This window comes from Nomascus leucogenys, chromosome 9 (genome assembly GCF_006542625.1).
Source record: "Nomascus leucogenys isolate Asia chromosome 9, Asia_NLE_v1, whole genome shotgun sequence".
Taxonomy (NCBI): Eukaryota; Metazoa; Chordata; class Mammalia; order Primates; family Hylobatidae; genus Nomascus; species Nomascus leucogenys.
This window is the reverse complement of record NC_044389.1, coordinates 70,249,340-70,265,775: the sequence shown is the minus strand read 5'-3', so window position 1 is coordinate 70,265,775 and position 16,436 is coordinate 70,249,340. Positions and strand designations below refer to the sequence as shown.

The window sequence follows — 16,436 nt, the reverse complement described above, 5'->3', positions numbered from 1 at the left end:
TGCTTATTCAAGTGTATTTCCGGTTATTATTTAGACAATCAAATGTGAAAGATCAACCCAAGACTCACACTTCATGTCAAATTATAATTGTGCTTCCTAAACCCTACTACCTTAAGTGTGTGTGTGTGTGTGTGTGTGTGTGTGTGTGTGGTTGAGGAAAAAGTGTGAGACATCTCTTAGAGGAAACAAATACTCAGTGGTAAGATAAGAGCTGCTCATTAACGTCCTTCATCATTATATAAGTTTAAACAGAAAAAAAATAAATTCAAGTGCTTTTTTACCAAATTTGATTTAAAATGTAGAACAAGCTGGGTGCAGAGGCTCACACCTATAATCTCAACACTTTGGGAGGCCAAGGTGAGAGGATTCCTTGAGGTCAGGAGTTCAAGACCAGCCTAGGCAGCATGGAGAGACTCTGTCTCTATGAAAACATAAAAAAATAGCCAGGCATGGTGGCATGCACCTGTGGTCCCAGCTACTTGGTGGGACTTGGTGGACTTAGGTAGAAGAATTACTTGAACCCAGTAGGTCGAGGCTGCAGTGAGCTATTGCGCCACTGCACTCCAGCCTGAGTGACAGGGCAAGGCCCTGTCTCAAAAAATAAATAAATGAAAATAAAATGTGAAAGATTACGCACTGCTTGATCCAACTAATTCTAACTGTTTGTGCAGTTGAGCATGTGTGCTGGGGAAGAGGGCAGCCCTGCAAAAATTTCTACATATTCATTGCCTCAAAATAAAGAAAATGTAAGGGTAAAACAGGTAGAGGGCCATAAAGTGTCTTGATGTCCAATGTAGAAAGAGATTAAATATTATTATATAAATTGATAGCAAAAAACCTGTCATGAGCAAAAATTTGTGTTTTTATTTGGGCTCTTCTTTGGTAACTATTACAGTAAAAGCTAGATCACAAAAACATGACATCATAATATAGTTTTCCAAGTTCTGAAGTAAGGCAATAAAAGGGCATGTCGCCCACTTTGACTATTTGAAAGAAAATGGTTTTTTATTTTCTTTTTATTTAGAAAAATATTTAAAAATTTTAAAAAATATTTTATTTAGAAAATATTTTTCTAGCTGAAACGAAAGATATCAATACAATTATCTTTTATTATTTTTTCAAATAATCACAAATTTGTTGTTGCTATTATAGTTACAAACCTTATCTGTGATAGTCACTGAGAGAATATGCCCCTAGGAATTTTATCTGAAAGATACTTACAGAATAGTTTATTTTTTATCAGAATAATCTTCTCTGAGTATTTCAAAATTTTGTTCATTATCTTTTTTCTGTCACCCAGGCTGGAGTGCAGTGGCATAATCTCAGCTCACTGCAACCTCCACCTCCCCGGTTCAAGTGATTCTCCTGCCTCAACGTCCTGAGTAGCTGGGATTACAGGCATGCGCCACCACACCCGGCTAATTTTTGTATTTTTAGTAGAGACGGGGTTTCACCATGTTGGTCAGGCTGGTCTCTCGTGATCCGCCCACCTCGGCCTCCCAAAGTGCTGGGATTACAGGCGTGAGCCACCGCACCCGGCCAACTACCTTATTCTTAACTAGAACCATATCATACTATGTCCTTTCTAAATAATCAAGTTCAATTCGATTAATCAAAATCTAATTAAGTATTATTTGTAATTTTTTCCAACTACAGAAATAATTTTAGAAACTATTCCAAATTTCAGAACGTTTTTATATGAAGCTGAAAAGGTCTTAGCTAATTACAAACTAGGTTGTTGGGAACAGTGAAGTTGTATTCAGAGATATAAATTAGGCCTAAATTATCTTTTACCCTCAGACAACTTTCAAAAATATTTTAGAATAGTGAAAAGTGATTTTAACACCGAGGTAAGGATACCACCTCAATATCTACTAAAAAATTTTATTTGAAAATAATACTCATTTTGAAATGAAAAATATTTAGTAAGAGAAAATTTAAAATTTAAATTTCTGTATCATTTAAGGCTCTTATATGTACAGCTAGCTCATCTATTACAGAGGCACGTTAATATTCTTGGTGGTCACAATTTTTAATTGTGGGTTGTTTGTGATAAAGACATACTCTAATCCTAACCTGAGAGATGAAGTTATTTTCTCAGTAATCAGTCTGTAAGTCTACCTCTGCGTAATTGAGATATTTTGGAAGTTGGAGCTCCTGGTGTGAAAGCAATTATTCAGTTTAGCTTTGAATTTTGTGACTCATATTGCCCATAACCATAAAGGCATTAGTAACAAGGCTTAAATACTAGATGGGCATAGAGATTCTAGGTGAACACATTGCTCCTTGAATTTGTTGCTCCAAGGGCCACTGAAGCAAAGGTAATTGAAGAGATATATAGTATAATTTGGACTGATTCTATTGCACTAGATAAAGGAATTTAATATATTCTTGTATTGGGTAATTTAATGATTTCTAATAGGTCCACTTCTAATAAGAAGAAAGAAATTAAAGTGTTTGAATCCAGAAAGAAGAAAAATACAAAGAAAAAAACATGAAAAAGGAAAAGAAGGGAAATAAATTGCCTAAATTCAGGCAAAGTAGCACTAAGATTGAAATCAGAGTTGAGTTTTAAATATATATAACAGATGAAGTGTGATTTATAGATATAACTTGCCTCAAATGCTGGAGATAAGTCCTAATAAGAATATGATAAAGTTGTTTTTCTTTCAAAATCCAATTCCAGAATACAGTGATTTGGTTTGAAACTCACAAGGTAAGTTAATTTGAATTAAATGTGATTTTTAAAACATAAAAATGTCTCCTTTCGGAACCAATGGACCAATAAAAGGCCAGTTGATTTGCTTTATTGAATCTGAATTTACTCATATTCTGCTGATTTTCTACCAACCCGTTACATCTTACAAAATTTTTCCCATACAATTTCCTTCCTGAGAGCTGTAACTGGGAATAACAGAAACCAGACTATATGAAGGCCTGGTAAGTCTCACAGAGGTACAAGCTTCAGATGGATTTATTTTGTGTATTACATAAAAACTTTCTTCTCATTTTAGCCAGTAGTGATCAATTCCTAATAATAAGCATGATGCAACACTGATGTTTAAAGATTTGTGAGTAGAATTGAGCACAGTGGCTCACATCTGTAATCCCAGCACTTTGGAAGGCTGTGGTGGGAAGGTTGCTTGAGCCAGAAGTTCAAGACCAGCCTTGTAACGGGGGGCAACATAGCAAGACCCCATCTCTAAGAAAATTTTTTAAAAATTAGCCAAGTGTGGTGGCACACTCCTGTAGTCCTAGCTCCTTGGGAGACTGAGGCAGAAGGATCACTTGAGCCCAGCAGTTCGAGGGTACAGGAGGCTATGATTGTGCCACTGCACTCCAGCCTGCGTGACAGAGCGAGACCCTGTCTCAAAAAAAAAAAAAAATGATTTGTATGTAGAGATCACAAACTCAACTTCAGGGACCAAACATGTACAGTGTATAGGCCGAACTTTAACTTTATAAGAAAGTAGAAAGTAATGGGCTATCTTGGGAGCTAAACAGTGCATGTCTTGTCTAAGGAATTCAAAGCTTTTAAAAACACTCTTGTAGGCTTACAAAACCTATGTTTGGAGGCAGGATTTATCTTGACCACTATTTCAACACCTCTAACTAAACTATTTACGATAGGAATGGGACTTATACAGAAAAAAACTCGAAATGATCTCCCGCCCCTTCAATTCCAGGCTCGACCTTTAGAATGAAATTACTCATCTTGGCTGGCCTTTTGAGCACTGCCACCGCTCTGCCCATCCCCGTGAGTACACCCTCCTCAGCTGCTGACTCAATTTCAGATTTAGAGTCATCGCATTTCTGGGCTAGAAAGCAGGTCTTATCTTTTCATTTCACAAAAGAGGAAAGTGGAATCCAGGAAAGTCATACAACTAGGAGTTCACCACTCTGTCAGCCCAACACTCTGCCCAGTACAAATCTCAGCTCCATACGCCATGTGCTAGCTGTGTGACTTTGAACTAACCCATTGTTTCCTTATCTATAAAATGAGTCCTAGGAACACCTCAGAGTTGCATGGAGATGATTTTTTTTTAATGCATCTAAAGCAGAGAAGGGTCCTATCTGAAAGACAGGGTGTTCTCAATAAACTCAGTGATATAGAACAAATATTCTGCAGTGACCCAGGTCTAAATTAAGCAGTTTGAATTGAGTTTCATTTGTAATGCCCTTGCCCCAAACCATCTCATGTTTTCTTAAAAGGCTGTTACATGAAAATGCTCTGACACCAAAGGACTATCTAGTTCATTGTAGATTTGATTTTAAAGAAGGAAATATTTAAGATAACTTACATTGATTACTAAATTATGAATGTAAAAACAACTTATGCCTGAATTATATTTGCATGATCATACAGACACAGCTTTAAAAGTCCAATTTTTGAAAACCAGATTTGGATAAAAAGCTACATTCATCTATAGTGCCCTTGATAACAAACCTAATTTGTTTCTTTAAACCACAATCCTTTTTGCCAAAGCTGACAAGTATCGTGGTCTAAAATTCCAAACAATTTGTATTGCCTGTTTCTTTAGGCTGATGGGAATGTTGCAGTATACATATTTCATTAATTCTAATATGTACTTTTTGATATTTTAGCAGCTCTGAAATTGAGCTGTGTCTTACAAACACAGTTTGATAAAGTGTCACGGCAGCTTAACAGCAGTGCTTTTCTTTTTTGGTAATTTATGAAATAATGGTGCTTTTGACAATGATAGCATCTAAGAATATATGAAATACTGTAATCCCAGAACATCATTAACTTCACGTATACAGACATTTTGTCATCAACTGACTATATACAAATGAGATCCACTGAGTCTAATCTGGGTTTACTAGTCTGAATATGAGGGCACCCAGTAGGCAAGAAACTCTCTCCCCTGCACTCTTTGTAACAAAGGAGCTTTTGAAGAAGTGAGGGAGCTTTCAAAATTTGTGTTTGGGGTGCAGAACTTAAATGTACATTTCCACGCTCCCTTCACTTTGAGTCTATAATTACTGAGAACTAAATCAAGAACACTATTCATTCAAAGATTTGCAAAAGGAGATATTCATGTAATATGGAATTAATCTTAAGAAATGTAAATAAAAGCATTCTTTGGATATAAATTTAAAAGCAAAAAGCTCTTGGTCTTCCAAATCATTGCACAAAATTAATTAAACTTTTCCCTATTAGATATCCAGCTGCTTTTTATTTCAGAAGTGAAGTTACATTACTGATGGCTATAATGCTCCATAGTGGCTTATTACCTATTCTCCTTTAGAACAAAACCCCTCTTTAGTGGATAACGTATTTCCATATGCTGCTTTACCTTGTTGCTATTATTGTTTTGCAAGCTTGAACAATATGCTGAAAGTTCCAGTGAACAGGTAAACTTCTAATTGTATGTTTAAATAATGCATTCATCATTTTAAAAGTTTGCCGTTGTCTGAAATGACTGACATCATGTTTCTTTTTACAGAGATTTATCTTTTACCCACCACAAGTACCACCATTTTTCCCTCAGGTCCCGTTTCCCCTACCTCCACAACCACCCCTGGTAAGCATGGGTTTGGGGAATCTGAAATAGCTAAAAGGATTTATTAAATGGATGGTGGTTATGAAACTTTCCAAATTTTGATATTGAAATATGAGGCTTTAGGCAGTCCCCAGGATCAGCTATTCAAACTTCTCTCCCATATAGCTTATAGTGGAATGTGACAAGGGGCTAGCAAATTTCCGTCCAAATCTTCAGTGCCCTCTCCCAGTGTTTCTCTGCACTTAACTATTTGTTTGTGCTGAATTACTTTGACTGTTATGAGCTTATTCTTTATGAAGAGAATACTTCTTTCTATAATATCCATTCTTTTGCTTTTTCTAATTCACCTTGTTGCTTTCTTTCTCTAAAAAGATTTTTCCCCTGCTTTCTATAACTTTTTCCCAAGTTCAAGCAAAATAGTTATTTTGCTTTTCTGTTTGGACTCTCTACAGTCTCTCCTAATATCTGAATTCTTAAAACATTTTTTCAATAAAGTTTGGAACAATGCTAAATACACAATAGAGTTGCCTTTATTCTATATATAACACTTTTGTAAGTCAACTACATTATAGAGTCAACGGTGAGTGCTTGAGGTACAAACAGTATAAATTCAGATCCGATGAGGAAGAGAGACTCATAAAGGGAAACTACAGTGTAATTTGATAAGTATTTCGAGACACAAATGCAAAGCTATGGATCAAAGACTTCAGGGAAGACAGTATCTGAACCAGGTCTTGAAGGAAGACAAATGGATGAAACATTTCAGGCAGAGGAACAGCAAGTGCGTGGGTGCAGACTTGAAAAGCACAAGGCAATTTGGGGGTAGAAAATTATTTTAGTCTAAAATAATGATGCTGCAACACAGATTGGGGTCTTGTTAAATTTGGATAAGTATTTAAGCAATGATTTTTTTCTTTAAAAATCACACACATTTTGAAACTTCACATACCCCTTATTTACAGACAAGGGCCTCACTATGTTACCCAGGCTAGTCTCAAACTCCTGGGCTCAAGTGATCCTCCCACCTCCCACAGGCTCCCCAGTAGCTGGGATTACAGGTGCACACCACCATGCCCAGCTCACAAACATTTTAAAACTTCATCTTGCTTAATATTGTCTGATCCCCTAAATATTTTTAAATATACAAACATGATTTTGCATAACTGTTTTTATATCTAAATGTAATAAACACCTTCCCTTTGCTTGCATTTAATTTCAAACTGTTTCTCTCAACTTTTAGAAATTTGTCACTAAACTTAGTCCTCAATAGAATATTTCTTCTCCTTTAATGTTTTTACTTGTTCTGATTGAATCCCAGTTGTTAAATCCTAAATATTATACTTGCACTTATAATTAATTGCTAATTATTTTGGTTCTAGTCAGGACTAGGTGCATTGTTTTCCTACTGTTTGCTAGAATTTGTTTTTTTTGTTTTTGTTTTTGTTTCTTGAGACAGTCTCGATCTGTTGCCCAGGCTGGAGTACAGTGGTGCAATCTCAGCTCACTGCAACCTCCGCCTCCCAGGTTCAAGCAATTCTCCTGCCTCAGCCTCCCGTGTAGCCACCATGCCTGGCTAATTTTTGTGTTTTTAGTAGAGATGGGTTTCACCATGTTAGTTGGGCTGGGCGAACTCACTCCTGACCTCAAGTGATCTGCCTGCCTCGGCCTCCCAAAGTGCTAGGATTACAGGCATGAGCCACTGCGCCCTGGCAAGATTTATTTTAAACTGATGAAAATCTTGGAGTCTTGGTTTATAGTTAGAACTTAGGAATCGCTGTTAACATTTAAATTTAAATTTAAATTCATTTAAATCTATGTGACAATTAAAAGAATCACTCTTCTGTGAAATGGAAACTCTTCCTACCACCAGATGGCAGACTAGTATCTTAAAAGCAAGCAAAGAAAGTAACCCTTACTGTAGGGAAAGTGGTAGATTTGTAAAAACTATCAACACATTAAGACAGATTCCTGGGCTTTAAGTTAGACAAATTAAGAAAAACAACCATACCTCTTGAAAGAAAATATTATATTGAACCCACTAGATTCTAATCTCCACCAAATAGAAGGTGAGCTCTCTAAGTGTCATTTACTGCTATCCCTAAACCCTAGATATAGAATAATTGCTCAGTAAATATTGTAGGGATGGATGGATAGATGGACGGAAGGATGAGTGAAAGTATGAATAAATAAGAAAAAGCAAGAGAAAGTGTTCACGGTTTCGTTCACAATTTACTTTTTTTTTTTCTTTTTTTTTTTTTTTTTGTAGATTTCTATTCCTTTTCCTTTTCCTTACAATCCATATCAGGTAGTTATACTTAAAGCTTCCTTAGGAAATACTTAAACTAATACAAAACAAAAACTTGAAAATTCTTTAGATTTAATTGGGGAGAATTTGATACCAATAATTACTGGCTAACATTCTCTTTGGGGGACCATTAGTTATTGATATTTTGTTTGATTTGAGTAATTTAATGTACAAATTTCACATATCATTGAAAACTGAACTACCTAAGACCTGAAACTTTCCTTCTTTGTGTGGAATAAACCCAGGGACCAACCAGTAGAAAAAGCATTTAATTTGAAGTTAAATGATCTGGAGATGTAAGCTCCATGTCTGCCCTTTAATACTTTAGAATTATCTTTAACTCCTGTGACCCTTATCCTCTTCTAGAATATAAAACAGTGACAACAGATGATTTAAAAAGTCCATTTCACCTCTAAAAGTTTATGCTTACATTTGTCATTAGTGGGGGTAAAATGCAATCTTATTGAAATGTAATCTATCCTAGAAGCATTTGAAATAGATTTAAGGTTACAGTCATGGTATAAAGGAATTGCTTAAATTTTACTTTTGAAAAGATTTTACTGAATTAGTGATAAATACATAAGATGAGGCAGATTCAGTAACATACAAAAAAGTTATGTATATTTCATCATATTAACTCCAAGTAATAATACTCCTATTATGATTTTCTGTTGTTGTTTTTTGAGACTGAGTCTCGCTCTGTCCCCCAAGCTGGAGTGCAGTGGGGCAATCGCAGCTCACTGCAACCTCCACCTCCCAGGTACAAGTGATTCTCCAGCCTCAGCCTCCTGAGTAGCTGGGACTACAGGGACGCACTACCACGCTGGGCTAATTTTTGTATTTTCTGTAGAGATGAGGTTTCACCATGTTGCCCAGGCTGGTCTCGAACTCCTGGACTCAAGCGATCCTCCTGCCTTGGCCTCTGAAAGTGCTGTATTACAGGCGTGAGCCACCATGCCCAGCACTCTTATTATGATTATAGGAAGTAACATTATTAAAATTTTCTTTCAGAAAGAGGTGATCCCAAAATACAGTCTTTTTCAAACCCAATAAGCATAGGTTTAATAATCTTTCCAAGAAGTCCCTGCTATGTCTGGAGCCCACAACAGAAAATACAGACTATATGTTTCCAGAGATAGGTTTGGGGGGGGTACTTAAAATACTAGTCAATTTTAATCTTAATAATTGAACTTTAGAAATGATGAGAATTCTAAAAAGCATGCTCTCATTTACCAAGCTAATATAAAATATATAAGATACAAAAGTAGATGAAATGCTGAATTACAACGCCTTATTTTGACTGTTTCCTTTATTCTAGGTCCTCACACCTAATGATCTTATCGCGGTAAATATATTCTGCCCTGTTATTCTATAAAGTCCATATAAATACTACATTCAACACCTCTCAATGTTCTTAATTAAGGTAGGGAGCAGGGAAAGGCACCCTAACAGAACAAACACTACCTGAGGGCATTGTTCATGCCTAAGATCTGTCACAGTTGGGACAGTGTTTAGCTTAAATATTACTGCATACACTCTGAGACAGACAGCTCAACAAGTAAAGAGATTCACCTTTTAGAAGGAGTTGGTCAATTTCTTGAGCAAGCTGCCAGAATCTTAAAACAGGACCATGTGGATGATACAAAGCAATTTTCCAGTAAAACTGCTTGTATAAGCAAGTTCTGAAAACAAAGTATTCATAGTTGTCCTAAAATTTTAGTTCAAGTATCATTCACACAGGGAATCTGAATCATTTATGAAAGACGGGACTTGTATGGAAGTGTACACAGAGGGTTTCTTAACCATTCACATCAATTTTCTAACTTTCAAATATGGTAAACATCATTACAAAGCTGTAGAAAGAAAATATTTCTGTGAATTAAAGGTATTTAAATCTAGATATTGTGTCATTTTAAAATCTTGTATCATATAAATAACATACTAAGCAATAAAATGGAGTTTTTCAATAAAATAGATTTTTGTATACAAAGTATACTAACTTGCATATGTAATAAGTTAAATGTAGGTTTAAAAATAAACCTATTGACAGCACTGATCATCAATTTTTCTTCCTTCACAGTTACTCATTGCTATTTTGAACCAACTAGGGGTAAGGCTCTATTTTTATGCTATAATAAACTACACATTTACTTAATAGACTAAAGAAAACATCTTACTAAATTTTTTTTCTTTTTTTTTTTTTTCTTTTTGGAACTTCTTTGGGGTAAGATTTTATTTCCATGACTAAATTGATAAAAGTAAGTTATATTCAATGCCAGGAAAGGTAAGAAAAACTCTTTGTAACTATAAAAATATATGAGAGTCAACCTCAACTGATCTACCGAACTATAACTCATGAGTTATAAACTCGTTTCCTCCAAAATCTTTACATCAAAATTTTTGCCAATCTAAAAAGGTATTTTTAAATAATGTCCTTGATATTTCACAAAATTTAAATTTACAGGCATATATGCAGTATGAAATTTCAAACAACAAAGTTTGCTTCAGGCTTTTTTTTTTTTTTTTTTTTTTTTTTTGGAGGAGTCTTGCGCTGTCACCCAGGCTGGAGTGCAGTGGCATGATCTTGGCTCACTGCAACCTCTGCCTCCCGGGCTCAAGCGATTCTCCTGCCTCAGCCTTCCTAGTAGCTGGGATTACGAGCATGTGCCACCACACCCGGCTAATTTTTACATTTTTAGTAGAGACGGGGTTTCACCATGTTAGCCAGGCTGGTCTTGAATTCCTGACCTCAAGAGATCCGCCCGCTTCAGCCTCCCAAAGTGCTGGGATTACAGGCGTGAGCCACTGTGCCTAGGCTTTCAGGCTTATTTTTGTCTAATAGGCAATTCATAGTAAATAATGAGAAAAGCCTACTGTAAAACTGCCACACCTAGAAATGGACTGATCTCAAGGCAAGGTAACACATCTTAACAAAAAGCATTAACTTGCTTGATACAAAGGCTACAAACTTTGACTTCTACTTTGACTTTCACTGCAGTTTGCTTTCATATAAAACACATACCAAAAAAAAAGAAAGAAAGAAAGAAAAATGTGGAGGCCAAAAAGGTATATATCCCTTTTGTTGTTTTAATATTTTTAAGAAACAGGATCTTGCTACGTTGTCCTGGCTGGACTGCAGAGGCTATTCACGGGCCCAATCATAGTGTACTACAGCCTTGGAGAAAGAAACTGGATTTCCACCCAACCACTTCTCTCCTAACAAGTTTCATTGCCCTGAAGTGCTTATTTAGTACCTTTTACCATTTCAAATACTTATATCAGACTATCTGAGGCCAAGTGGGAGAGATTAAGCTCTATGCTATAAACAGTTAAGGATTCAATTTATCAGCATTTAACGGCTCCACATTATTTTCCACCTCCAACATACATAATTATACCAATATTAACACATCAGCAATAAAATAACCATAAAATGGGAGGCATGGGTGAAGATGGAATTGTGGTGAAAATATCTTCATATAATAAATTATAACTATAATCTGTATGATCTATTTTGACAGAAATAATTCTCCCACTACTATGCCAGAAGTTACGTATGGTTAGTAAAATCTCCAAATTCTTTCAAGCATTTATATCCTTCTAAATATTTTTATCATGAGTTTAATTGCCTCTGATTGTGTCCACAATGGTAAATTAATAATATGATGAAAACAGGTATAAACAAGACCAATTAATTACAAATGCTTTCTTCAAAGGATGTATTTTAAAGTCAGTTTATTTATTAAAACTCCAGAAATATTTTAGAAAATAACCACCACCAGAAGTCCTAAGCATAAGTAAACGTACTGTTAAATAAGAATAGCCTCTCGAAGTGCTCAGAATTCTCAAGTTCCCCCGTTAGCCACCAAATATAGTTTTTAAAGTAGTTATGATCTTAAGGAAACTTTGCATATCCTTCTATTTGAGTTTGAAATGCTTTCAAAAGCTCAAGAACACCTGCTGACAAAACAAATACTGACTGTGGCCCTTTATCCTTAGATTATCATCAAATAAACTATCTTTGGGCCAAAATTACACAAACAACTTCAACAATGCTAGTCGAATCAGGTGTGGCCCTTAAATTTCAACTCACAAATCATAACTGCAATACTACGAATAACATGAGTACTATTTATGTAACACATAATCTTCCAAGCTGCATACTTAAGTAATGTATCATAAAAGACTCTTAACCTTAGTAGGGAATACAATAGACAGAATAGGTTTGCAACCCAGTCAGACCGTGATTCAAATCCCAACTCTACTAGCAAATAAAACCGAGGGCAACCTTTCTAAATATCAATGTATTCATTTGTGAAATGGGAATACTACTACCTAACAGGATGTGCTGAGAATTAAGTAATATAATACAGATACTCAGTAAATGGCAAATATTACTTATTTTACTTAATGTCTCTAAAATAAAAAACATTCATTTTACATGACATAAGGAAAATAAGTATGAAGGGAGCATTACCTAGTGATATAGCAGATAGATCTTCCTCTAGGAATATCTGAAACTAACATTTTGTTTTTTCCCTATTATAGATGGTGCTGGATATTTACAGTTATCAGAAGATTATCTACTTCTATCTATAGTGGATGGTAGTTTTATAATTTTGCATACTCTGTACATGTTCCAGTGAAAACTCCAAAAAACCATAAAGAATTTATCTAGACCATGGGCTTTAGTCATACTTTAAATAAACCTTTAATATAACCAAATGTCTTTATTAATGGCAGTTCAAATGTATCAAAACTATTAAACAGGCTGGGCATGGTGGCTCACACCTGTAATCCCAACACTTTGGGAGGCTGAGATGGGAGGATCTCTTGAGCCCAGGAGTCCAAGACCAGCCTGGGCAACATAGGGAAATTCCAGTCTCTACAAAAAAAAAATTAAAAAATTAGCTAGGTAGTGGTGGTGCATGCATGTGGTCCCAACTAATTAGGAGGCTGAGGTGGGAGGATTGCTTGAGCCCAGGAGGTTGAGGCTGCAGTGAGCCATAAGAGCACCATTGCACTTCAGTGGTGCTATCATGGGCAACAGAATGAGACCCTGTCTCAAAATACTATGAAACACAAGTAAATGCCAAAATTTTCAGAAAATTGCTCAAACTGTTAAAAGAGCTTCTGTAAACAAGTAGCCTTAATTTTGGAGAACTCCATTCAGTGATAGGAAGAAGAAATTTCTTCCTGCCAAATGGTGAAAGTAGAAGCCGACTCTTCCATGCAGGAAGGCCATCTAACCTCTTGAGCAGGTCATCCTCATCAAGTATCAATCCCTTATTACTCACCGTAGGGACCAGGATTTTCTGGATTTTTAGAAGTTGATACATACATAAGCCCTATTTATAACTATTCCAGAAGTATTCCAGGTATCCTGAAATCAAACATTCTAATGCTTTTCAGGAAAACCTACAGTCATAACTAAGGGGAAAAAAGCCTCCTGTCAGTTCAATTCAGGTTTACCACCAAAAGTTCTGACATCAAATAAATGAAACAAAAAACAGAAAAACACTTTGTTTTACCTTAACCCTAATTCTGCTCTCTAGCTACAGAGTAAGCCTAATATCTTTTTCAAACATCTGAAGGAAAGAAAACAATCATGTCTCTCTCCCCTAAAGCTTTTCTTGAGATGCTCCAGCTATAGCCCAACCCTACTTAGGTGGATAGGAGTTCCTGTCACAGGGCTTTCCAACGGTGATCCTTAGCCAGAATGAGATAAACACGTCCACTAAGACAAGGCAGTACTACTTTTCTTTCCTCATCCTTGCTTCCAAAAACCCCCAAAGCACCAACCCCCTCCTTTCCTCTGGGATTTATAACATTAACCATGCTTTTCTCAAAAACCTATTTCAATCTTTAACATTTCTTTCCTAACAAAAAACACTAACTCACAGAGACCTCCACCTCCGTTCCTGTTTTTATAGAACCAAAATAATTACTTAATAATTATATATTGATCACATATTAAGATATTTTGGATATAATGGATTAAATAATTACAAACCATTTTACTTGTTTATTATTTTTAATGCGACTACCAAGTTTAAAATTCACACATGGCTAACATTTTCCTTTGTGTTTGTTTTGTTGTTAAGTACAGGGGTACATGTGCAGGTTTGTTATATAGGTAAACTTGTGTCATGAGGGTTTGTTGCACAGATTATTTCATCACCCAGGTATTAAGCCTAGTACTCATTAGTTATTTTCCCTGATCCTCTCCCTCCTCCCACCCTCCAACAGACCCCAGAATGTGTTGTTCCCCTGTGTCCATGTGTTCTCACCATTTAGCTCTCACTTATAAGAGAACATGCAGTGTTTGGTTTTCTATTCTTGTTTTAGTTTGCTAAAGATAATGGCCTCCAGCTCCACCCATGTCTTTTCAGAGGACATGATCTTATTCTTTTTTATGGCTGCATAGTGTTCCATGGTGTATATATACCACATTGTCTTTATCCAGTCTATCACTGATGAGCACTTAGGTTGATTTCATGTCTTTGCTATTGTGAAAAGTGCAGCAATGAACATACACATGAATAAGTGTTTATAATAGAACAATTTGTATTCCTTCGGCTATATATCCAGTAATGGATTACTGGGTCAAATATCTTTAAATATTTGAGGACTCTCTACACTCTCTTCCACAATGGTTGGACCAATTTATACTCCCACTAATAGCGTATAAGCATTCCTTTTTCTCTACAACCTCACCAGCATCTGTAATTTTTTGTCCTGATTTCAATTCTTTTCTGAACATCCATTTTTAACTGATTTACAACATATAATAGTTTCACTAGAGTGAAATGAACATATTGATTTAATGAACATATTGATTTAATGAACATACTGATTTAAATTACTAACTTCCTGGACTTTTTTTAATTCAGAATTTTTGAAAATGGGAATATCAGCTCTTGTTCACTGATTTTGATCTCTATTGACTAGTGGCTGAAATTTCCTCTTAAAACTAACGCTTCTAAAGTCAAGAAAACATAGTTGCCATTTTCAAAATTAGCTTCAACAAGATCATGTGAAGCAAAATGTGAAGGAAATAATTTAAATAAAAATCAGATGAAACATTAAACTATACATCCAATGGTGGTACTCTGCCTAAAGGAGCTTGATGTGGCAGGAACATCCTTCAGGCCTCAGAAGATGGGGAGCGGGAGGGAAGGCATTGACAAACAAGAACTAGATGGAAAACAGAAGATACAGCTGATCAAGAACTTATCTTTATTCTGATTATGATTCTTCAAAGAGCATTAGTTGTTTAAATTTAATTTAAGCCATGCTTAAATAGAATTCCTTTTGACCAAAGAGCTGAAAATTCTGTGTTCCAGTTCATCTCACTCTTTTTATTCTGATGCGAAACACTCTAAATGCAAATCGTTTTGAAAGTAAATAGGCCAAGTGGCCTACCCTGCCCTTTTTATAGTATAAATTATGTGATACTGCCTTCTTTTCAGTATATGCTCCTCTGTGGGTCTTTGGCTTACACGGAGACCATCAGCTACAACGCATGGCAGTCAGCTTCAGAGTCCTCGCTCCAGTGTGCATCTCGTTTCTCAGCCACAAGTTTGATGAATTGAGAGTGACTGGCATAAAGCTTCAGTTTATCATTGATGTCCACCCATTTCACTTTTCCAGCATCATCTCCAGCTTCTAGCGTAAGATTATCCATTATCTCACCTGGTTGCCAAAGAAAAACCATCACCAAGAAAAATTCATTTCTGTTTTAGCATATCTATATCATCAAGTATTCTTATTTAAAATAATCTTAAATCATCATTGTACTAGCTGGACAAGTAAATTAAAAACTAGACTATTCCATCCCTGGTCAGCAGAATGAATAAAAGAAAAAAAAATAGAGTATTCCAAAATGCCCAAATTTTAACCAAGTCCCTAAATTATAGATAAACACACAATACAAAGACTTTTCTCTAAAAAGATTATCCTTAAAAAAGAGATTATATTATATGAATATGAAACTTTACATCAAAATCAATCCAAGAGGGATGAGAGATTTAAATGTAAAAAAATAAAACAAAGCTGAGGCGGGTGGATCACCTGTGGTCAGGAGTTCGAGACCAGCCTGGCCAACATGGTGAAACCCCATCTCTACTAAAAATACAAAAATTAGCCAGGAGTGGTGGCACATGCCTGTAGTCCCAGCTTACTTGGGAGTCTGAGGCAAGAGAATTGTTTGAATCCATGAGGCGGAGGTTGCAGTGAGCCAAGATCACACTACTGCACGCCAGCCTGGCAACAGGGTGAGACTCCACCTCAAAAAAAAAAAAAAAAAAATTAAATTTAAATTATCAAAAAAATAAAAAATAAGTGCTCCCAATCACTGCTGGGAATATAAATGGCATATTTTTGTAGGAAATTTGGCAATGTTTATCAAGAGCTTTTACAAAGTAAGTTTTCTTTGACAAGCACTCATTCTGTAAATACCAGAGTGCATCTTGTGTACCAGACTCTGTACTAGGCACTGAAGATACAATAAGCAATCCAGTAATTCCTCTTTGAAGAATTTATTCTAATGAAATAGAGACAAGCCTATTAAAGTATTCAAGGCAACATTACTTAAATATTTTATT

At 35.7% G+C, this 16,436-nt stretch overlaps 1 protein-coding gene and 1 long non-coding RNA gene across 4 annotated transcripts in view; one reads left to right on the top strand and one right to left on the bottom strand.

Moving 5' to 3' along the window:
- Positions 1-8,431: 8,431 nt before the first annotated feature.
- On the top strand, positions 8,432-15,216 carry LOC115836711. The gene is made up of 3 exons (XR_004031732.1): positions 8,432-8,443; positions 11,071-11,080; positions 15,137-15,216. It is a non-coding gene; the product is annotated as an uncharacterized LOC115836711 (long non-coding RNA).
- NUDT9 (nudix hydrolase 9) overlaps positions 15,050-16,436 on the bottom strand; it is a 35,879-nt gene continuing 34,492 nt past the window's right edge. For all 3 annotated transcript variants that reach the window (XM_030819108.1, XM_003265873.4, XM_030819107.1), the window contains exon 8: positions 15,050-15,525. In XM_030819108.1, the coding sequence (XP_030674968.1) occupies positions 15,347-15,525 (179 nt within the window). In that variant the 3' untranslated portion in view covers positions 15,050-15,346. The remainder of the gene's footprint in view (positions 15,526-16,436) is intronic.